General features: G+C 44.6%; 1 protein-coding gene across 4 annotated transcripts in view; it reads left to right on the top strand.

Moving 5' to 3' along the window:
- Window positions 1–23,665, top strand: part of ARHGEF18 (Rho/Rac guanine nucleotide exchange factor 18) — a 98,217-nt gene that overhangs the window by 70,100 nt on the left and 4,452 nt on the right. For all 4 annotated transcript variants that reach the window (XM_069091714.1, XM_069091670.1, XM_069091697.1 and 1 more), the window contains 14 exons: window positions 335–460; window positions 1,240–1,357; window positions 2,096–2,344; window positions 3,395–3,471; window positions 11,139–11,317; window positions 13,602–13,693; window positions 15,056–15,247; window positions 16,169–16,312; window positions 16,953–17,077; window positions 18,165–18,221; window positions 19,827–19,874; window positions 20,033–20,500; window positions 21,786–22,110; window positions 23,531–23,638. In XM_069091714.1, the coding sequence (XP_068947815.1) occupies window positions 335–460; window positions 1,240–1,357; window positions 2,096–2,344; window positions 3,395–3,471; window positions 11,139–11,317; window positions 13,602–13,693; window positions 15,056–15,247; window positions 16,169–16,312; window positions 16,953–17,077; window positions 18,165–18,221; window positions 19,827–19,874; window positions 20,033–20,500; window positions 21,786–22,110; window positions 23,531–23,638 (2,308 nt within the window). The remainder of the gene's footprint in view (window positions 1–334; window positions 461–1,239; window positions 1,358–2,095; window positions 2,345–3,394; window positions 3,472–11,138; window positions 11,318–13,601; window positions 13,694–15,055; window positions 15,248–16,168; window positions 16,313–16,952; window positions 17,078–18,164; window positions 18,222–19,826; window positions 19,875–20,032; window positions 20,501–21,785; window positions 22,111–23,530; window positions 23,639–23,665) is intronic.

The following is a 23,665-nucleotide window of genomic DNA, read 5'->3' as shown; positions in this document are numbered from 1 at the left end:
CTGAGCCACCTGGCTGCCCCTATTTTGTACTCTTAATGAGAAGAATGCTTATTACAGCGATCCTTGTTTCTTTTTCTGCTTTTCTCACGTTTTCTGGATTGTAAAAATATTTCATCACTGCGGCTTCTAGGTTAGGAAGTTTGTTTCCTTCTGCAGCCTGTTAAAGCCGTTATTTTACCACATTGTGAGGCTGAGCACTGTTTCTGAGTATAGGGTTTCTCTTTAATTTTTAAAGGAGAAACTAAAATTGTAAGTAAATGAGACAATCTGTTTGAAGCTTGAAGTGAATTCAGGTATCGGCTTCCCATGATTTGTTTTTTGTCTCTTATGTTAGTTTTCAGGTGAAAATGGAGAAAGAATGAAAGAAAAATATGGTATCTTTTGTTGTGGTCACAATGAAGCTGTCAGTCACTACAAGGAACTGCTCCAGCAAAACAAGAAATTCCAAAACATGATAAAGGTATAAAGAAGTAAGAGGCTTGTGGCTGTAAGTTTTGAGAATTTGACTCCCTCCTCTGGTCTGTGTTGCTTTTGTTAATGAGCAGGAGAGTCATAAATGGTTTGCAAGAGTATTTATTTTTAAAAGTGCCACAGTCTAGTTTGCTCCAGAAGGAACTAAACTGAACAGGAGGGAAGGGAGAGGACGTCTGTAGGGCATGTGCCAGTCTGTTGAGTGCTGCTGGTGAGTGCCTCATGCTGGAAAACCAGAAAAAATGGCCAAGAGAAATATCTTAACCAAGTCAAAAAAAAAAACTAACCTGCAACATTGTTACTAGGGTCGTCCAGGCCTGGCAGGTCAAGGCCACATTCTTGGTTATTTACCGAATCAATGACTTGGGAGTCCTTGTCTGTGTTTTTGTTTTTTTGAAACATAATTCTATAGCTTTGGAAGCATAAAAGGATAATTGACATTATGCTCTGAGAAGAAAACTTGTTTCTCTCCCCCTCCCAGCGACAAGGATGGTCTGACTTCCAACCAGTCTCGATGCATAAACCCTTGTCCTTCCTGGGGGGTACACCCTCCCTTTGTCTCTCTCAGTTTTTACAAATTGAAAATCATGTTCCCAAAAGCACAGGCAGCTTAATGCCCTGTAACACAAATGTCAGAAGGTCAGGGGTTTCTGACCAGAAAATGAAGACCTAAAAAGCAGATTGACATGTTAATGAGTCTGTGTAGAGGGCTGGATTTTGGTTGCTCAAGAGTTAATATGTGTAAGCTTTGGCCTTTTCTTTCCATAGAAAATTGGCAACTTCCCCATTGTGAGACGACTTGGCGTTCAGGAGTGCATTCTTCTCGTTACTCAGCGCATTACCAAATACCCTGTGCTGGTGGAGCGCATTATTCAGAATACTGAAGGTACCAGAGTTTCTAAACCTCCCTCTGGGTATCATAGTAAGCTTGATAAATAAAATACGGTCGATCACTTAACATTTGTCCCACATACTGTCTTCCTAAAATGTTCCAAATACAATCCTCTTTTTGCCTTTGTTTAGTATACTAGGCAAATTCCCTGTAGGATTCCCCCTGGCCCTGACCTGCGAAGGGTATTTTGGGGCCACTTTAGCTGCATTTATTTTGATGTACTAAGAATGAGAACTCTGCATTGGAACAAACAGCAGTTCTTTGTTTCAGGGAGCCCTGTGAGATTTAAAAACTTTATGGAGGGTCCTAGGGTTTCTATACTGGCTCAGAGTGAGACCATCATTTCTTGGGTTTGCTGTGTGTACTTTATAAAAAAAATGGAGGGGTGGCCAGGTAGCACAGCGAGTAAGAGCACCGGCTCCAGTGTTGGAATGACCTGGGGATCGAATCCGGGCTCAGACACTTAGCACCCACCCAGAAACACCTGGCTGTGTAACCTTGAGCAAGTTACTTAACCCCGATTGCTTAGGGGTGGCCAGGTTGCTCAGCGAGTAAGAGCACCGGCTCCAGTGTTGGGATGACCTGGGGATCAAATCTAGGTTCAGATACTTAGCACCATACCCAGAAATAACTGGCCGTGTAACCTTGAGCAAGTTACTTAACCCCTGTTGCTTTAAAAAAAAAAAAATGGAAAGAATTAACTCTTAGAACTAACTCTGCTGTCCATGGCAGCTGGTACTGAAGATTATGAAGACTTGAATCAGGCTCTTGGCCTAATAAAGGACATCATCACACAAGTGGATGCCAGAGTAAACAAGTGTGAGAAGGGGCAGCGTCTCAAAGAGATTGTTGGCAAGATGGACCTCAAGTCGTCTGGCAAGCTCAAGAATGGGCTGACCTTCCGGAAGGAGGACATGCTCCATAGGCAGCTCCACCTGGATGGAATGCTGTGCTGGAAAACGGCCTCAGGGCGTCTGAAAGGTAAGCCTCTCCACAGGGGAAAGGAGGCCATGGGTGTCACTTGGGTTTGCCAGGTGCATTGGTGACTGGCCATGTGTTTGGGATAAAGTAGGGTTAAGTGTTTACTATGAGCCAGGCACCACGCTGAGCACTGGGGTACAAAGAAAGGCATCGAGGACGTTTGTCGTTTAGGGTTCTTAAGTGTGACAGTAAGTTAACTGTACAAGTCATCTCTTTCTCTGGTTTGCTGGTCTGTTTGGGGAAACAGTTAAGCTAGTTCATTGTGTTCAGCTCTTCTGTGAGTGCTTCCTGGGCTCTCTTCATGAAGACACATTATTTTGAGAAACTCTTGGTTTACAGTGAAGAAAACAAACATTGTCCCATGTCATGTCAACCCCATGACATCTTTTTGTCCACAAAGATCACGGCAGGAAGCAAGGCTGTCTTTAAAAAAAGAAGCCGATACTCTTCAGATTTCCTTTGCAGGCCCAGCTTCAAACCAGCTCCTTTCCTTCCCACGCCCATAGTTTGATGTCCTGGTATTCTGGGTTACTACAGCTATGCCATGTGGATATGCTCCCTTTGGAACATGTTACATACTGTGCAGAAATTTTCCTTGTCAAATTTGCACAAGAATGTAGGGGGTAGTTTTCCATGTCTAGGATTATAGTTGGTCTTTTCTTTGCTTCAAGATATGCCTTCAAAGAGGGATTCTATAGCTTGATCATTGACTTATTGCTGGCTTTGCTTGTGGTTGAAATGGGAAAGCAATACACTTCTTTTTCCTCTAATGCAAAGATGAGGGAAGGCCAGGAACTTCCACTCACACCAAGGGGCTTCTTGGTTGCCAGAGAGCAAAATTATTGTACTTAAGTCTGTCCCCAGACTGCATGTGACCCTAGAGATCATCTCAGTTAATCCCCTCACTTTACAAATGAGGAAACTGAGTCCCAGGGTGGTGAAGTGATTTGCCTGAGGTGGTGTGGCTAGTAAGTGGCAGCCCTCTAACTCCCAGTCCTTCTCGGTCATCTATTTATAGTATTTCATATTCTTATTCTGCTTTCTTGATAGATGTCCTTGCTGTCCTGTTGACTGATGTACTTTTGCTGCTACAAGAAAAGGACCAAAAATATGTCTTTGCATCTGTGGTATGTACTTTGTGTACTTTCCTCCCTGTAACTGACACTTAACCCAACCCTTCATTGACTGTTCCTGAGGTCAGGAACCTTTAGAGGCTGCTTAGTTTTCATCCATGCTACTGCCCAGTTTGTGAGCAAGCGGATCAAGGCATCAGTGCTAGTCACTCTCTATTGATGGGAAGTGAGAAGGCAATTTAGTGAGCTTGCACTGGGTTGGTCAAGAGGCGAAGGACATTGAAGTGATGGGTATGTGGAGGCAGGTACTCACATTAGAGATGTCGTGATACTCTGTAGTGCAAACAGAACTGACTGGACTCTTGATCTTTTCCCAGTCCAGCCTCTGAGTGACACACTCAGTCCCACTGAAACCTTACTGTGTCTTTGGAATGTAAGTTGTGATGCCTCATTGAGTCATGAGAGTCCAGGGGCATTCTGTTGGTGAAGCTGGGTAGGCACTTCCCCAGGGGTCATCGGAGAATGCTGTCTAGGATCTAGCATATGTTTGGTGACTTGTGAAGGCAGCTGTACTAGTGTCCACAGGGAGAAGTGATAGCTTCACCCACCATGGAACCTCCTAGTTTCAGATTGTTCCTTACAACTACAAGCTGGATTCTTTTCTGGAGGAAGGGTTTCCAGCTTTTCTTCATTTTCTTGCATAATTACAAACCTGAAGGTGGGGTTGGAACTGCAGTGATCCTCTGAAACTTTTTAAAAGTATAGATTTGAAAAGGAAGAGAGAGGAGAGGCATAAATATTTGACAGGGGAATAGCAGTGGTCAGTAAGCCCTAAGCTACAGTTACATACAAATCATTGGTGCCCAGAACAGCAAGCCCTGATGAGGGTTTTGCTTTAGAAGGGTGGAAGGGACAAGATTAGGAAGAAAGGATAAAACTTGGCCACCTGAACAGATTACTGGCCCACTGAGTTTATGCAAAGAAAAGCCTAGTGTGCCCTTTTGCACTAAGGAGGTCTGTTATGGGAAGGCACAACTTTGTGCCTGTCTTTTGTGGTTGCCATGTTTGCGTGGACTCACCAGTAGTTCTAAGAAAGGAAATGGAATTTTGATGATTATTGATGAACAATTTTATGTGGGAACTGCTGGGGCTTTCCTAGCTTGGTCTGATAAAGCTCCTTCGATCTGTATTAAGGACAAAACAAGAAGGACTGTTTTTAAAGCAAAGATCTTCACTGGTGATGTTACCAAGGGCCTTTTGTCTGTAAAAGGACTCAAATTGTTCCAGAGGCCATTTCCCTCAGGCTTGGCCCACTTTCTACCAGTGTTAATGGATGAAATTGAAATTAACTGGTTAGTGTAGTGTTGTGTAACAAATTGTGAGAAAACTATACTCCTGTGCATTTGATTTTGAAGTGCATTTTCGTTTTTAATAGTTTTTTGTTTTTTCCCAATTATATGGCAAGATAATTTTTAGCATTAATTTTTACAAGATTTTGAGTTCCAGGTTTTTCTCCCTCCCCTCTTCCAAAATGGTATGCAACTTGATGTAGGTTATACATGTGCTATCATGTAAAACATATTTCCATGTTAGTCACACTTAAGAAAGAAGAAACACATCAAAAGGAAAGAAAAATCTTAATTAATTTATTGAAAAATAATAAAGTAAATGAGAAAAATGTTTGTCTGCATTCCGAGTCCATCAGTTCTTTATCTGGATGTGGATGGCATTTTCTTTTATGAATCCTTTGTACTTGTCTTGGATCATTGTGCTGCTGAGAAGAGCTGAGTCCTTCCTAGTTGATCATCACAGTGCTGCTGATACTGTGTACAGTGTTTCTGGTTCTGTTCATTTCACTTTATGTAAATTTGTGTGTTTCCAGGTTTTTCTGAAATCTGCCTATTCGTCATTTCTTATTGCACAGTAGTATTCCAGTATATACCATAGCTTGTTTAGCTGTTCCCTAATTGATGGGTGAGATCCCCTCAGTTTCCAATATTTTGCCACCATGAAAAGGGCTGTTATAAATGATCTTTTTGGGATATGGACCTAGTAGTGATTTTACTGGATCAAAGGGCATGCAGTTTGGTTGTACTTTGGGCATCGTTCCAAATTGTTCTCGAGAATGGTTGGGTCAGTTCACGACTCCACCAATGGTGCATTAGTGTCCCAATTTTCCCACATCCTCTCCAACATTTGTCTTTTTCCTTTTTTCATCATATTTGCCAATCTGATAGGTATGAGGTGGTACCTCAGAGTTGTTTTAATTTACATTTCTCTAATCAAAAGTAATTTTGCACACTTCTTCATATGCCTCTAAATAGCTTTGATTTCATCTGAAAACTGACTGTTCATATCCTTTCACTATTTATCAATTGGAGAATGGCTAGTATTCTCATAAATTTGACTCCGTTCTCTATATATTTGAGAAATGAGTCCTTTATCAGAGATACTTGCTGTAAAGATTGTTTCTTAGCTTTCTGCTTTCCTTCTAATCTTGGTTCCATTGGTTTTGTTTGTACAAAAGCCTTTTATTTTAATGTAATCAAAATTATCTATTTTACATTTCATAATGCTCTCTCTTGTTTGGTTATGAATTCTTCCCTTCTCCATAGATCTGACAGATAGACTATTCCTTACTCTTTTAATTTGCTTATGGTGTCATCCTTTGTATCTAAATCATATATTTGTTTTGACTTTATCTTAGTACATACAGTGTGAGATGTTGGTCTATACCTAACTTGTGTCCTTTTGTTTTCTAGTTTTCGCAGCAATTTTTGTCAAATAGTGAGTTATTATCCCAAAGACTGGGATCTTTGGGTTTATCAAACACTAGGTTACTATGGTCATTGACTTCTGTGTCTTGTGTACCTAATATATTCTACTGATCTACCACTATTTCTTAACTAGTACCAGATAGTTTTGATGGTTACTGCTTTATAACATAGTTTGACATCTGGTGTTGCTAGGTTGCCTTCCTTTGTATTCTTTTTTTCATTAATTTCCTTGATATTCTTGACCTTTTTGTTCTTCCACATGAATTTTGTTATTTTCTCTAGCTCTATCAAATAAATTTTTGGTAGTTTTATTGGTATAGCACTGAATAAGTGAATTAGTTAGGCAGAATTGTTGTTTTTATTATATTGGCTCATTCTACCCATGAGCAATTATTATTTTTCCAGTTGTTTAGATATGACTTGATTTATATGAAAAATGTTTTGTAATTGTGTTCATATAGTTCCTGGGTTTGTCTCAGCAGATAGACTCCCAAGTATTTTTTATTGTTTACAGTTATTAAATAGAATTTCTCAGGGGTGGCTAGGTGGTGCAGTGACTAGAACACTGGCCCTGGAGTCAGGAGGACCTGAGTTCAAATCCAGCCTCAGACACTTAACACTTACTAGCACTGTAATCTTGGGCAAGTCACTTTATCCCAATTGCCCTGCCCTCCCTCCTCCAAAAAGGGGGGAAAAAAATTGGTTAAGTAGAATTAGTTCCTGGTTGGTACTACCCTTCTGCCCTGAAAGTCCTGGTTACTTGCTGTGCAGACTGGGGGGGGGGGCACGGGAAGGGCAGCAGGTGGAGCTGAGTTTTTTTTTTCTGATTAAACTGGTGCCAGTTACCTTTCTCAAAGATTCAAAGCAGTTCCCTGTATCAAGAATTGCATCAGCTTCTATCTATAGGCCATAGTCTAACTACGTAGTAAGTTTCCTGTGTGATAGGAACCCTCCTTTCCAACACCATCTTATTTCTATTTTAGCTTATATTTATCTGAAGTGATCCTTCAAATGGAGAGGCCCACCCCCCCACCCAGGGTAGAGGTTAGTGAGCTCACCTCGTGGTCAGTACTGGTGGTGGGGGAGGGCGGGGGGTGTTGGTTCTTGGGTGAGGCATATGACTTCTCATGCCCTAGGCCACTCTCTAGGACTAGAACTCTGCTGAAGGGCTGCCTTTGGTGGGGTGCAGCTTTTTCTTATCTAGGACCCCTGAAATCCCAGGTCATCCTGGCTCTCAGACATTCTCTCTGGGCTTCTTATCTTGTTTTAACCACAGTTTATCTCAAACACACCGCCAGAGAACCAGATGAGAAGGAAATGTGAGATCCTAGGTTGTGAGAAGGCTGTGATCACAGAGGCCATCTAGGCCTCATTGTCTGAGGAGGATCCTGAGGTCCAGAGAAGTTAAGTTACTTGTCCAATGTCACACAGCAGATATGAGAGGTAGTTTTGGGGGAAAATAAATAAATTGGATTGTGGTCCTGCCTGGAATGGAGAGCTAGAAGAGACTCCCCTTAATGATGAGGAAGGAAAGTGAGAGACAAAGGTTGAAGTGATTTGCAGATAGTCGATATCAGAGCTGGGATTTGCCCAGCTCCTTTTGCTCTAAATTCTTGACTTTCTTTAGGTCATGCTGCTTCTCCGTTGAGGTTGAGTTTGTGACGCCAGCAAGAAGTTCATTTCAGCAGACATTTGTTAAATGCCTCCTTTGGGCAAGGTACACGTTTCCTAGGTTGTTGGAGACACCAAGAGAAAGAAAACAAGTGTCTTCGGTCCTGGCGTTTCTCTTCTCTAGGGATACTTGCAGGAGGGAGGGGCAGTGGTTCTTGAGCTGGAAGGTGGAAGTCTGGGAGTGAGAGCCAATGACCAACTTGTCTGTAGTGTGAAGGAAGTGAGCCTGGAAAGGAGGTAGTGTGGATTCCTCTGGGTGAGGGCTTGGAGTGCCAGGTGGAGGCGTTTATTATTCTGTGCTTGAGGCAGTAACATCTGAAGATTTTTAAGTGGAGGAGTGGGATGGCGAGGCTTTTTTGACAGCAAGGTAGAGGATGATTAGAGAGACCTTTGAGGAGGCCACCACAGTGACCCAGTGAGGCCTGAACCAATGTGGGAGCTAGATAAGTGAGGAGAAGGGGGTGGGTATAACTTGGCAGCCTGTTAGAAATAGGAGTGATTGAAGAGCTGAGGATTACTCTGAGGTTTTGAACCAGTGCTGAAAAATTTAGCGGGATTCATGGAGAACTTTCTCTTTTTCCCCCATTCCTCACCTCACATCACTCAGGTACCTTCTGCTACAGTCTTCTTCATCCTTGTTTTTCACAGGAAGAGAAGGAAAAGGGAAAGGGAAATAAGGCTTTTATATATGGGTCTACTATGAGCAAGTTAAGTGACTTGTCCAAGGTCATATAGCAATGTCTTCTCCAGCCAGCGCCTCCCTCACATGATTCTCACCCTTAACTTGTCTTCAGTTTCTCCCTTTTAGCTGGCTGCCTACAAACATGTGCATGTTTCCCCTGTCCTCAAAGAACCCTCACGTGATCCATCCATTCATCACTGCTAACTGTTGACCTCTTTCTCCTTTCTTTCCTCCCCTTCCTTGCTTCTTATTCTCTTAACTTTATTTCTTCACTTCCAAACTCATCATTCCACTGAAGCTGCTCTCTACAAAGTTACTAGTGATGTCTTAATCATCAAATCCACCAAAAATCTTAGTCCTCCTTGACCTTTTTGCAGCCTTTGACACTGTTCATCATTGTCAGTCATCTCCTTTATATTCACTTCTCTCTCAGTGCTTGTGACACTGCTTTCTCCTAGTATTCTTCCTGTCTATCTGCCTCTTTCTCAGTCTTTGCTATATCTTCCTCCAGGTCATGCCTACTCACTTTGGATATTCCACAGGGCTCTGTCTTGGGCCCTCTTGTCCCTCTGTGCTATTTCACTTGGTGGCTTTATCAGTTCCCCTGGATTGTTATCATCCCTGTGCTGATGATTCTCAAATCTACTTATCTACTCCTAATCTCTGCCGATCTCCATACTCATATCTCCAGCTTCCTGTTGGACATCTCAGACTGGATGTCTCATAAATACCTTAAACTCAACACTTCTGGGAGGGGTGACCTAGGAGGGTCACTTGGGTTTAGAAATTTACTGGGATGGTGAATGAGGCTTTGGGAGAGTATGAGGACACACCCCATCCAGGAACTACAGAAGTTGATTTGCTTTTGGTTCCAAAACTAAGGTAGAGGTTGGGGGGTGGCAAAGAAAGTGCCACAAGTCTGGAGAGCATAGCTTGTAGGCTGAAGGCTGGGGTCATAGGGTACAAGAGAGGAAGGAGTGAAGGGAAGCTTGGTAGTCAGGGCCAATCTGAAGTCATGATCTGGGAGAGATAGTTACTAATCAGGAGAGGAGTGGAAGCAACAATATGAATGACTTTTGCTTTTCTTTCTTTTTTTTGCTTTTTTGGAGGTGGGAAGGCAGGGCAGTTGGGGTTAAGTGACTTGCCCAAGGTCACATGGCTAGTAAGTGTTAAGTGTCTGAGGCTGAATTTGACCTCAGGTCCTCCTGACTCCAGGGCTGGTGTTCTATTCACTATGCCACCTAGCTGCCCCTGAAGGACTTTTTCTAGGTGTTTATCAGTCTCTTGCTTTTTTCAGTGATCTGAGTTGAAGCATGTTGGTGTTTTGTATGTTTTTTAATTAAAAATTAAAAGTTTACCAGAGAGAATAAAAATTTTCAAATTGCCTTGTATGAGTGGGGCCCAGTTGAGCATCGATAACAAATTTGTAGTGAATCCAGTCAATACAGTGGCAAATTTGGAGTGGCATCAGGACAAGAAGATAAAGGTTTTGAGAGTAAAGGCTAGTGTATAGTTGAACTGGTTAACAATTGAATTAGAACTATGAGGACTGGAAAAGCCACATTAAAAGCATGATTTAAGTGGAGAAATGCAGAGGAAGAAGGCAGAAGAGACTAATCCAGGAGGAGAATTTCAGCCTTAATGATTATGGAGGTCCAAGGGATGTTGGTAAGAGCTAATATGTTGCAGGTCAGAGGAATGGATGGGAGAGGAGGCTAGGCTTTTTATGAGGATATCAGTAGGTATATTGAAGTCCCTGAGTGTGAGGGCAAGAGTTTGGGGGGGAAAGAAGACTGAACCAGAAACTGAATTCTTTAAGGAAAATAAACTTAGAGCTTGGTTAGGAATGACAACAAGGGTCAGAATGGGGGATGGAGACAGAGGGAGTAAATCTCAGAGAAGGAAGGGTGACTTCTAAATTTTGCCAGCAGAGAGTAGACTGGTGTCTGTGAGATTGAGGAGCAAAGAGTATTCCGACTTTTCCTTGTGTCTTGCACAAAGTAACAAGTAGGTATTGCTAAATGTTCAACTTCTTCAACATTTGGTGAATGGAATTGAATCTGATGCTTCAGAGAGTTTTGAGCAGAGGCCATTGGATTTGGGAGTTGTGAGCACAGCTGCTTGATGGGAGGGCTCTGAGCATGAGCTGGTGCCGAGGCATCTGCTGCAGATGAGCTTAAAAATGACTTTTCCCAGAATACCAGCTGTGCAGGAACAAGGAGACACATCGAGTCTCCTGCTGGGCAGTGTGGCTGGCCAAATGCGAGTAGTTAAAAACTGGAAAATGCATCCTCTCTGTGTCCTGACGGTTTTGAATACTAGTTGTATGACAGCATGACATGGCATTAGCCAGTGAAAACATCCATGTCCCCATGGTGTGAAAAACATTCATTGCTCTGCCATTGCCTTTCCTGCACCAAGCCTGCTGGCAACATTTTTTTTTGTGTACTATTAGGTTTCTTTCTTAGGTTGAAAATGAACAGGGGCACCTTCCTCCCCCTTTAAATAGGCTTCTGCTAAGGAGCAGGAATGTTCAGTTGTGTGAGAAGGTGATGGCAAAAAAACTACACCCATCTGGTTTTGTTTTTCAGGACTCAAAGCCACCTGTCATTTCCTTACAAAAGCTAATTGTAAGAGAGGTAGCAAATGAGGAAAAAGCAATGTTTCTGATCAGTGCCTCCCTGAAAGGACCAGAAATGTATGAAATTTATACCTGCTCCAAAGAAGAGAGAAATTCATGGATGACCCAGATCCGCAGAGCTGTGGAAAGGTAAAGAACTTGGGAAGGGTTTTCTTTCCAATTTGTGCATTTGAGTGAATATTTTACCTTCATGACCAAAAGAAAGTTAACTATATTTCACTTCTTGTGGCACCACATAGAGATTGTTTCATAAAAAGCTAAAGAGCCAGTGTGGGTTCTGTAAGGCAGTGGGGAGAGTTAGTCCTCTGCTCTCTTACACATCTTTGTGAAGGGGGCTGGCCTGGGTGGGGGAAAGGGGGGGGCCCTTTATCTCCCAGGAGCAGACAGCACTGTCCCCCATCAGTTTGAGAAGGGCAGGGCAGTCTGTGTTTGATTGTAGGGCTGACAGTTGTAACAAAAATCCCCACATAAAAGTTCAGAGGCCTGGGCATTGGATGGATTGCAGATTTCTGTATTCCAATTGGAGCATTCTTCAGGACAGCAGCACATTGTTTGTAAACTTGATTTCCCCCTTGAAGCTCATTTCCCTCACCTTTTTTCTTTCCCCCACCCACTATACTCCCTATCCAGTTTTACTCAGGGGCCCTTTCAATCTTAAGTACACCCTGACTTTTAGCTAGCTCTAGGCAGGCAAACCTACTTTGTGCCCTAGAAAAACCTTGCTTCCTCCAGTGTTTCCTGAGTCCTATTCCCTCTTTCTGGAATGCTTTTCCTTTTCTCTCTGCTAAATAGTTTGACTATTCTGTTGGAAACTCAGCATTTGTAGGAGGCTTCCTAGGCTAATCTCGTCCATATTTTCCCATTCCAGCGATCCATCAGTGTTGCATGTGGTTGAGGTTAGGTGTTAATAGCACCTAGCACAGGGCCTTCAAATAAATATTGACTGACTTTTCTTTCTGTTATGTACTCTGTGTTCTCCCCTTCTTAAATTGTGAGCTCCCTGATCCTGAAGGTTGTGTATACACTTTCTGTTTTAATTCACGTGCTCTGTGAAGACAGAGTCCTCCACAGACGTCTGCCGGTTTGTTTCTTCCAGATCCTTCTGCCTTTTTTTCTAAGCTAGTGATGAGCAGGTTTCACTCAATTAAAAGACTTCATTTTTTTTTTTCATTTTTCAGATGCTTTATTAACTTCTGATTTACATCATTCGTTTCTGCCAGATTTTGAGTTACACATTTTCTCCCCATTTTTCCCATACCCACCGCCCCAAAATAGCAGTCCCACAGGATATCCCCTCCTTCAATCTGCTCTCTCCCATATCTTCTCTCATACCCCCTTTGATTTTTCCAGTAGGGCATGGTGGATCTCTATGCCCCAGTGCCTGTATATCTGATTTCCCAATTACATGTAAAATAGTATTAATAATAGTATATATATATATATATATATATATATATATATATATATATATATACACACATATATATATATAATTTAAAACATTTGATTTTAAAACTTTAAATTCCATATTCATTCCCTTCCTCCCTTGTCACCCGCCCTTACTTGAAAGATAAGCAGTTCAATACAGGTTGTATGTGTGTAGCTTATGCAAAACATTAACATAGTTGATATACTGTAAAAGACTAACTATATTTCCCTCCCTCCTATCCCACCTCCCACTTGTTCTATTCTCTACTTTGATCCTGTCCCTTTTCAAAAGTTAGTGGTTCCAACTTCCCTGCCCTCCATTCCATCATCCCCCCTCTCATCCCCTTCCTCCCTACTTTCCTGTAGGGTGAGATACCATATTTAGTGTGTATTTCATTCCCTCCTCGAGCCAAATTCAGTGAGAATAAGGTTGACCCATTCTCTTTTGCCTTCCTATTCTTCCGCTCCATTGTAACCATTTTCCCTTGCCTCTTCTGTATGAGATAGTTTGCCCCATTCTGTCTCTCCCCCTCTCCTCTCATTATATTCCTCTCTCACCTCTTAGTTTCACCTTGTAAGTATCATCCCTTTTTATATTAAATTGGTCCTGTGCCCTCTATGTATACCTGTAAACATATATACACACATTCACATATGTATTCATACGCCCATATACCCTCTGATATAGACATATATATATATATATATATATATATATGTATATTTCATTCAACTGTTTTCATACTGAGAAAAGTTTTGTCAGTTAGAATTATAGTTTTTCCATGTAGGAATGTTAATAGTTCAATTTTGATAAGTTCCTTATGGTTTCTTTTCCCTGTTTATCTTCTCATGCAATTTAAAAACTTCTTAGCACCCCTCTCTGGTAGATGCCTCAGAAGAGGAGTGTACCTTTTTAAGAAACCAGAAAATGGTTCAGAGAAAAGCACAGGCAGGTCACCGCAGTGTCCCTCCCTTCTTCCCTCAGTTGCCCTGATGAGGAGGAAGAGCCATTCAATGAGGCCGAAGAAGACAGAAAAGTGGCTGAAGCTGTAGCTGTAAAATTAAAAGAATTCCAAGGTAAAGGAGCCAGGAACAACAGATTGTACTGGGAGAGTCTGAACACCTTCTTCCCTCCCTCCCCCCACCTTTGTGCTGCATTGCCCATGCCCTGAGGCAGGCACTGGCACAGGAAACTGTGGGGAGTGGCGGGGGCGGGGCTTGTAGGTCTAGCCATTCATTGCCTTGTTTTACCCTTGACCTGAGCTCTCTGGAAATCATTTGTGAAAAGCCAGCCTTTTATGGCCCTTCCTTTTATAGATGAGGCAGCTGAGTCAGGAGAAGTGAAGAGGCCTGTTCAAGGTCACACAGGGAGTCAGTGGCAGAGCTCATTTTGAACCCAGATCCTCTGACTCTAAATCCAGTGCTCTCTAGAGTTGCCAACAGCTTGTGGTTTGGTTTCAATCCAGCATGTGAGAAAAAAAATGGGAACAGTTGTCTTCTCCCAGGATCCTCCTCAGGCAGCTCATTGGGCAGGCAATGAGAAAGAATTGGGTTAGAGAAGCTGGGAACCAGAGAGGGCTGGTGGGGCTCAGCTGATAGCAGAGCCAAACCTTCCTTAGATTACTTTGTAGCACCAGATAAACCACTCTGACTAGGCCGGTTTCCTTGGGCCATGAGTAGCCTCTCTGGAGCTGGACAGCTTCTACAGTGAGCTGGGGAGCAGTCCTTGGTGTAAGTGGAAGGGGTCATCCTGGGGACAAGTTAGCAGAGCACATGAAGTTCAGGTGTGGAATGTGGGGGAGAGTATTGCACGGGAACTGAAGCCATGGCTCCTGAAGGCCTTACAGCTAGGACAGCAATGCTGGAAATAGCCATTTCTGTTGCATTGTTGTTTGAAGGGATTCTTGAGATTTGTGCACTCCTCAGGGACCCTTTGCCCTTTAGGGAGGTGGCTTGGTACAGTAGAAGTAGATAGAATACCAAACTGGGAGTCAGAAGGCCTGGGTTTGAATCCAGCCGCAGATATTTCAGTTACTTCACCCAAGGCATAATAATACTTGCCATGGTTATATATACAAGGAATATGCACATGAGTGGTTCTCACTGAACTAAATAACAAGTTGGCTGTCTTTAGGCCTTCCCCTTCAACCTTCAGGTTCAGTCATATGCTATTCTCAAAGATGGGTCTTTGGCCCATGGTAGCTCAATTAATGGAACTGGGCAGCATGCTTTTTAAGGTATAAGGTATTGCAACCAGTCTCATGCTTGTGTCTGAAACATTCTCTTGTCAGGAAAACCCCTTCTAGCCTAGGTGACTTTGACATTGGTACTTAATCATTTTGGCTCCAAACCCCAGCAGCACTGAGAAGTTTCTGTTGTATAAGTTATAAATTAACATGGAAGAGACTAACACCCTTTTAATTGGACTCCTTTTTTTAGAGCGTTTAGGCAAGAAAGATGAGCTGATTGCTCAAAGTCTCAGTGAGAAACAACAGATTTATTTGGAAATGTCTGAGATGAACAGCTTTGAAGATCTTCCTCCCGGCTCCCAGTCCAGGGTCTTTTTCCGAGGAGGGATACCCTCTGAGAACCTGCAAGGCGATGTGATTCTGAAGTCGGCCATCTCTGAAGGTAAGTAGCAAAAGCTTCCAAATGGTGGCTAGGGCCCCATGTGATGACCCCATGCAGGATTATGGAAGTGTTCCTTAGAGCTGTAGGATGGAGTGCTTGGCAGGGATTCCTTGAGCACCCAGTCCAACCCCTTCATTTTACAGAAGGTGGAACTGAAGCACAGAGAAAGGGTCAGTGCCTCAGCTGAGGCACACTTCTGTGAGGAGGTGGCACTAGACCCAGAGTATCTTAGATCTGCTGATCTGCTGGGCTGTAGGCATTTGCTTCATCCCACAAGCATTCACTGACCACCTCTGTGTACGAGCCCCTTACTTTATCTGAGTTCAGGAGTGAAAGGCACCCACCTGTTGTGTGTCCTTTGGCAAGGGAGCTGTCCCAGGACCATTGACAGGAGTGGTAAGGGCTTAGTGCTGGGCCTTAGGTCTGCTTTCACACATGTGTTCATGGATAAAGCTGTAACTGTTTCTCCTGGGCTATTCTGAATTCACATTTCAGAAAATGCGACTTTCTTGCGTTGATGGGCCAAATCTCCAGCTGGTTGGCACTGATGATGAAGTCACATTCCTGAGTCAGATTTCATCATGGGTTCTTTCGCTTTGTCTTTTCCATGGCCACAGCCTGTCCGTTGGCCTGCCACCTCACCAGTGTGCACTTAAGGTCTGGGCCAGAGAGCCTGGCTTGGATCCACGCTGCTCTAAACACAGCTCAGCATGTGGACCTTAGTGATAGTTAGTGGTCATCTTCAAAGGGAAACAAATGAGAAAGCCCACGGTGTGTCTAGCTTTTTGTTTGGACGTTGGCGTCTTGTTTGTTATGGCGGTCTAATAAGGCTCGGTCCCTGTGTCCCAGGGGTATGATGTTCTGTGTCTGACCACCTCATTATGTGGCAGCACTAATTCTGTGCTTGCTCTTCCTTTCTAGTTGAGAATATCCAGAACCTGCTCTACAAGCAGCTGGGGAGCATCGGCTGTCGAGGTGAAGACGGCGGTGCTGGGGAGGATCTCTCCTTACCCAGGAGAGCAGAGACCTTTGGAGGCTATGACAGTAACACAAACCCAGAGAAAAGTGAGCAGCCGGACACACTGGGCAGAGAGGGAGGGGGAGCTTTGCTGCCTTTTCAAATAAAATGCGCCCCTCACCCCCCCAGTGACGTCATCACAGACCCATCTTTGCTTGGATGTGATGGACATGGGTAGCCCAGTAGACATCCGTTTTCTCTTTTAGCCTAACTTGTTCTGCTGGTCTTCTCCAAGCTCTTTGTATGTGATGTTATATGGCTTCCTTGGAAATGCTGTAGGTCAGGCAGAGCTCTGCCCTGCATGCAGACCCTGGAAAGACTTTTCACTGTAACTTTTCTGTAGACTTCCCTAGAGCTGTTTCCAAAAGGACACTCGGGTCCATCTCATTGGCTTCTGTGCTTGGTCCTCCTTTGGCCAGTCTTGACAGGGCCCTTCTTAGTTAGTATCCATAGTATTATCTGGAGTCACAGCATCTTCAGCCCCCGCCCCAAACTGAACATGAAAGCCGCCCTCTTGGGGTCAGAATGCTGCTTGATCACTGATTTAGGAACTTCCAGGTTACTCTGGTCATTGGCAAGTTTGTCTCTGATTCCAAATGCTAGTCTTTCTAGTTCCAAAACTGAATTTGCTGTGTGTGATATCCTAACAAGACTGCTTTAGGACGCTTTTTTTTGTTTGTTTTTAAGATGCTAGTTTTAAGAAAAAGGTCTACAATAGTGATGCCTGGTTTAAAGATCGCAGAAATCCTTTTACCAACTCAGACTCACAACTTGGTGACCTTTCAGGAGATTCTGAAGAAGGATCACAGACAGTACGTTTTTCTTCATTTTAGTTCTCTGTTTTAAAATTGAGTTCATAATGCTGAAGCATACTGTCCTCCTCCAGAGAAAGAACTGATATAGTTTGAATACAGACTGAAGCATGCTATTACTCACTTTCTTTCGTTCTTTTTCTTTTATATAAGTCTTCTTTTACATAATGACTAGTATGGAAATGTTTAATATGATTGCACATGTATAACTTATATCTGATTGCCTACTGCCCTTGGCGGGGGGGAATTTAGAAGTGAAAATTTTATAAACAAACAAAAAAACCACCAATAAATATTTTTAAAATTGTTTTTACCATGTAAATGGGGAAAAAATGAAATATATTTTTAAAAAATAAAATAAAATTGAGTCCAACATCAGGGGAGTGAGGAGCAGAATATGCAGACTCCCCCATTAAGACCAGCGCGCCCCCTGCTGGGTGCAGAGTACAAGCAGGAGTGGGAAGGGCAGCCAGGGTTGGTGGCTGTGTCATTAGGAGAGGGGGCCTGGCCTAAGCCGGTGCCAGCCATGGAAAGAGTGAGCAAGGAAATGCTTTAAGAAGAAAGCAAACTTCTCAACTGTGCAGTGGACCCTCCAGAAAGTACAATGGGGAGGGGGGCTGAGAGGGACGAGGAAGGTGGGAGTGGGGAATGTGGGGAGGGGTCCAGAAACATTGGGATAGAGAAAATAGGATGGGGATAGGAAAGAAGTCCATTGGGGGAGAGAATTTAGTTGGTTCAGGGCTTTTCACCATGGGGTACCCTCCCTCCATGTCCATCCTTATGGCCAGTGGCAGTGAGTCTTGTGAAGCCTAGGAGGCCCAGCTGCCAGTGTGACCTTGGACCCAGGGCCTTTCTGATCCTCAAGTTCCCCGTCAGTTCAGCCTAGGACTTTTCCAATTACCCCGTGCATCTTAATTATAAACTTAAAACTATGCAATCCCTATACTATTAACTTGTATAAAATAATACGTGCTCTACTAAATATAATTACATACTGTGCATAATGTTACCTTTATTAACAATGTGATTATATGTTATTTTCTATGTAATGGAAGCTAATTGTACCCTTCTGTGGTTCTGCTTTCAGACCGAGGTTACCCGAGTGGCCTGGAACAGCAGTGTGCTGGGCATCCTGGAGCCTGAGGTACTTGCCCAGGGCAGAGTGCTGCTGGCTCTCGATGGGCCTCTCCCAGCCCAGGACTTAGCTGTGTGGCTTTCCCCAGCCCTAGTGTGGCTGCTGCCTCAGAGGGTACCACCACCTCCCTGACAAACCTAGGCAGTGTTTGTCCTCAGTATTTATAACCTTCTTGTCTTGGCTGCAATTTGTTTGTTTGTTTTTTTTTAACACTCCTTTTCTATGTGGCTGCTTTTTGGACAGGGTTCACTTGGATCCTAGTCTTTATTTCTGAGCCACTGAAGTGAATATTGATGTAAAAGCCTATGCCTGGTCTTCTTTTCCTCTCTTTATACTCTCTCCTTTAACAGACTTCTTAATCTCTGGATTTTAACTTCTATCTTTGTGCCCATAACTTCTGCACCTTTACTTCTCATCCTGACTGCTCTTCTGAACTCCAGTGTTCATTTCATCTCCTGCCAGAATGATTTGGGCATCTTGGACGTAGTCAGTGTGGGGATTTGCTTTGCTTCACTATGTTGTTGTTCAGTCATATCTGACTCTTTGTGACCGCATTTGGGGTTTTCTTGGCAGAGAGACTGGAATGGTCTGCCATTTCCTCCTCTAGCTCCTTTTATAGACGAGAGATACTGAGGCACACAGGGTTAAGTGACTTGCCCATGGTCACACAGTAAGTGCCTGAGGCTGAGATTTGAACTCAGGAAGATGTATCTTCCTGACTGCAGGCCCAGAGCTCTGTGCACTGTGGTGCCACCTTAGGCTGCCTCTTGCTTCACTATTCATGTGTGTTATAAGACTTTGGTCTTTCTTCTTTAATTTTTGGGAGAGGGGGAAAGAAAAAATAAATACTTGTTAATTAAAGAAAAAAAGTTTTCATACCTGCTTGTTAAGACCTCTCTACCAGGATGTCCTAAACCAAACTTAAACTTCTTCCTCCTATTATCGCTGTTTCTGTTTCTATATCTGTTCGCTCAGTTTCCCGTTTTTAATCATCTTTGACTCTTGTGTCTCACAAAGGCGTGCCAATTCCATCACCTTGACATTTGTCACCACCTGAGCTACCACTTCCCAGCTCCCTTCATCTGTGCTCCAGTCCATCCTTTTTCCACATACCAAAAGTGTCTCCTTATTCTTAGACCTCATAACTCTGACTGCACTCAGCTCCAGCCCCTCTACCCAGTCGGCAAGGCTTTCCACCATGTGGCACCCATTATTTTGTCCCATTGAAACTGGCCTTGAGTCTCACCTGAAAACATGCCTTGTGTTCCCCCAGATCTGTGCCTCTAGTGTCTTGTACCTGGAATGCTGGCCCTTTCCTCTTGCCTGTTGAAAGCCTGAGTCAGCTGCCATCTCTTTCATGAACCTTCCTTGATCCCTTTGGCCATTAACACCAAAGGCACTTAGACTGTAATGGGGGAGTGAGTGTCTTATCCATCTGCTAGACTCTTAGCCCCATAAGGAGCTTTATCTGAAGCATTTTGTAGCATCAGTAACACCTAGCACAATGCCCTGCACACAGTAGGTACTTGATAAATGTTCATTGTTGTTTTCACTCCCCTCAAGCCAGTGATGTTTTCTTCTAAAAACCTCTTTTCTTCGTTTTTTTTCCCTCAGCTTATACAGAGAATACAGACACTATCCCAGTTGCTTCTCAACCTTCAGGTAAAACACGGAACATTTAGAAATAAATTAACCACTTGCTTTTATAATAACTTATCCAAGGGAGGACATAGTTGTAAATCCTTTTTTAATTTGATGGTGACAGAAGCTCTGTCTTGAACAGAGGTCCCCCTGACTGTGCTTTGTCCTGGGTCTTTCAGGCAGTGGTTGCTCAGCAGGACAGCTACATTGAAATGCAGAAGGCCATGATCCTGGACCGAGAAAAGCAATACAGGTTGCAGTCCACACGTGGGAACTTCCTGTTAGAACAGGAGAAACAGAGGAACTTTGAGAAGCAGAGAGAAGAACTGGCCAATGTACAGAAGCTCCAGAGCCAGCTTAAGCAGGAGCAGCAGCGTTGGGAGCGAGAGCGCACCCGGCAGCAGAAGGAGCTGGAGCGCGCCGAGGCCCGACTGCGGGAGCGTGAGAGTGAGTCCCAGCAGCTCCGGGAGCGGCTGACCCAGGACCGAGAAGAGCTGGACCGACAGCGGGAAGCCTATCAGCATGACCTGGAGAGGCTCCGCGAGTCCCAGCGGGCTGTGGAGAAGGAAAAAGAGCGCTCTGGGCTGCTCAAAAAGTGGAAGAAACAGAATGCTGTGCCAGGCCCATTGCCTGCTGAAGGGGTGGAGGTGAGGCAGCTGGGTTCTTCTGGAGGCCTTGGTTTGAGAAGCCTTGGGAAAGAGGTAGCTCTTTGTCTTCACCTTTGGCTGAAAATGGAGCTTTTTCTCAGGACTTTCTGGCTTTGACAATGGAACTAGTTTGATAGGGGCATGTCATTAAAACTGAATCTGTTGGGAAATTATAAAGGGACAACTGCACAGTCCTATATGTAGATTTTTTTTTTTTGCTCTTTTTTGGAGGGAGAAGGCAGGGCAATTGGGGTTAAGTGGTTTGCCCAAGGTCACAGGGCTAGTGAGTATTAAGTGTCTGAGGGTCAAATTTGAACTCAGTTCCTGCTGACTCCAGGGCCGGTGCTCTACTCACTGCGCCACCTAGCTGCCCCCACATATGTAGATTTAAAAGGGCCAATTGTGCAAGTTCGGGAATAAGGAGACTCATTGTGAGCCTTTCTGATTGCCCGCTCACATTACTGACTCATGGAGCTTTTGATTGAGGGTATTTTTTTAATCCTTACTCTGTCTTGCAGTATGTTAGCCAATCCTCCCAACTTTCTGACATACGCATGTCTGATGTTATTTTATTCAAGTCGATAAAAATGTCAAATAGCATATATCCTTGGGCCACCCTACTGGAAACCCCTCTCCAGCAGACTCTTGGGCCTAGCCTTCAACCATTTCTGAATCCACCTACTTGTATCATCATTTGCTTTGCTGAATATCTAGTCGGACTCTAGCTGCCACATTCCCTTGCTTGATCAGCTTAGTAACCATGGAAAAGAAGGGAATGAGCTTAGTCTGTTCTAAATAGAGCCGTGAGCCTGCTGGGGAGCAAGGTTGCCCACCTCTCTCTCTGCCTTCCACGAGCAGACCAAGCTCGGTGGGGACCTGCCAGACTGCTGCTTTGTGACCGCACTGTCTGTACATTAACCATCAGATTAGGGTGTTCTATGATTCTGTCATCTGGCAGAGCCGCTGATGGATTCATTTGATAAGGTCTCTTCAGAAGCTCAGAATGATCTTGTGACTGAAAATGGCTCAGGAAAGAGGTCCTAAGTATTAAAGGACTTGGAAAATGAGTCACAGGAGCCTTGAACTTTGTTAGAATAAAACAGTTATTGAAGTGAACCAGGGTATAACCTGAATGTCCTGTAAAGCCCCAATTAGTCCCAAATATTTTCTGTGGGCTCTGCCTCGAGGCAGGGTTTCCTGACGCGCTTGAGGAGATGCGGGGCGGGAGCGGGGGCTGGCGCTGCAGGAGGGAGCGGTCAGAGCTCAGCGGGCTTTTCTCTTCTAGGGCCACACCCTGAGCGCCTCCTCTAGTTTCAATGGCGAAGGCCTGGAGGGGGCTGTGCCGCTAGCCAAGTCCTTAGGAAGGACCAGCACCCTGTTGTCCGGCTCTGATTACTCTGAGCGTCCAGAGGTGGCCCGTCGAGACAGCACGACAGCAGAGGGCCGCCTGGTGAAGAGCGACGTGCCCATCCATCTGCTGAGCGCCACCAACCAGATCCAGAAGCAAGCTGCCGTCCAGCAGCAGATCCCCACCAAGCTGGCTGTGCTTACCAAGGGGAGCAAGGAGAAGGGAGGGAGAAGCAAAGCTTCCCAGCGGGCTGACAGCTCCAGTTAGTGTTTCCATTGGCCCCCCCTCTCCTTTGGGTGCCCTCAGAGAGTGTGCAGTGCAGAAAGCCCTTTGGACAATCCAGGCAGCCTTGGGCTGGTGACCCCAGCTGATGACTAATGCCTGGTGCCCTCACCCCACACTGGACCTGAGAGTCCTGGTACAGGGCTCCTTGGCCACTTTCTTGGGGCAGAGGAGAAGTCAGTTACCACTGGGCTGGGAAGTAGCTGGGAGCGGAGTTTAAAACCAGTGCTGTTGTGGGATACAGTGAATTAGGAGTCTTGATCAGTAGCACATTGAAAGAGGCTAATTCTTTGGGGAGAAAGTGGACCCTGTTGAGCCTGGTGGCTCTCCTGAGGTCTCCCGTTTAGAAATGGCCCCTTTCTCTGTCTTGGTCACTCAGAAGGAGGTGGAGGGATTGTAAGAGTGATGAGCTAACCTGAGTTTGGGGCGGGGGCCAAGCTGGAGGCCAGCACAGTTGCAGAAATAGAAGCACAAGCTGTGTTTGTCACTGAGAAGACACTTCTCCGCCAGTGAGAGACAACAGTAAAGCCACAAAGCTGACCACTTTTTGAAAGCATCTGTTTACAGATCCTTTTGAGCTGTGCTCCAGATGTGTGGTCTTAGGGAGCCTTGCACTGCGGCCCGAAGAGAGAGTGACTCTTCTTGGCTGCCAGGGTGTGGTTTGGCCTGTGGCCAGGCATCTGCAGCCCTTTACTGCATGGTTCCCCACAATAGGCCTGGCTTTAGTTCTGGTGAAGAACAGAATGCTGGGAGCTTCCCATTGTGCTTAGATTTCCCCAGAGTCCTAAGCCAGGTGGCCCTCTGGCTTACAGTGCAGGAGCTGAGAGGAGACAAGAGGCAGCCCTGCCTCTCCTTGCCTTGCTCGTTTATCACCCTCCCTGTTCTAAGGCTTTTGTCTCCTTATTTAAGATTTTCATAGGGTAGATTGTTAGCAAACAATTATTGCTGTTTGTGAGAAGGAAAGTGAGGGCAGGGATTCTGCCCCAAATGCATCCAGCGTATGAAGATGTATGAAGACGAACACAGCTGCCTGCACTTGTTCCAGCGCAGAATTCTTCAGTGCTTAGCAGTAGATAAGGGACTCTGTATGTGCTACTTGTTGTCTTAATTGATGTGAATTTGAGATGGAGACTTGGGTCCAAGACAGGTTTCTGAGATGCGTGAGTGAGTCTTGGCTTTGCCGGGGGGTGTCCCAAGGCAGGAATGTGTGCAGGCAGATCTACCCTGTCTGCTTGTGTGTCAGCAGAGATGGAGGAGATGAAAGCCCCCATGATTTTTCATTGGCATCTAAAGAGTTCCTGTCTAGAAACTGGCAGCTCTTCCTAGATCCCTAGATTTGGAGGCTGGGGGAGGTAGAGGTGCCATGGAGAGTCCCTGGAAATCTCTCTCCTTTTTTTCAGCTTCCTTTGACCTAAAACAGCAGCTGATGCTCAACAAGTTTATGGGCAAAGAAGAAAACACTATCAGAACCCGGCAATCCCCAAGTCCTGTCCTGAGCGGCCATCAGGGTAAGGCCTAGGGCAGGGAGGGGCTGA

The sequence above is a fragment of the Petaurus breviceps genome, unplaced genomic scaffold, assembly GCF_028583685.1.
Source record: "Petaurus breviceps papuanus isolate PSGF00001 unplaced genomic scaffold, PetGlider_PUasm1.0 103, whole genome shotgun sequence".
NCBI lineage: Eukaryota > Metazoa > Chordata > Mammalia > Diprotodontia > Petauridae > Petaurus > Petaurus breviceps.
The sequence above is the reverse complement of the archived record's forward strand: the minus strand, read 5'-3'. Positions and strand labels throughout refer to the sequence as shown.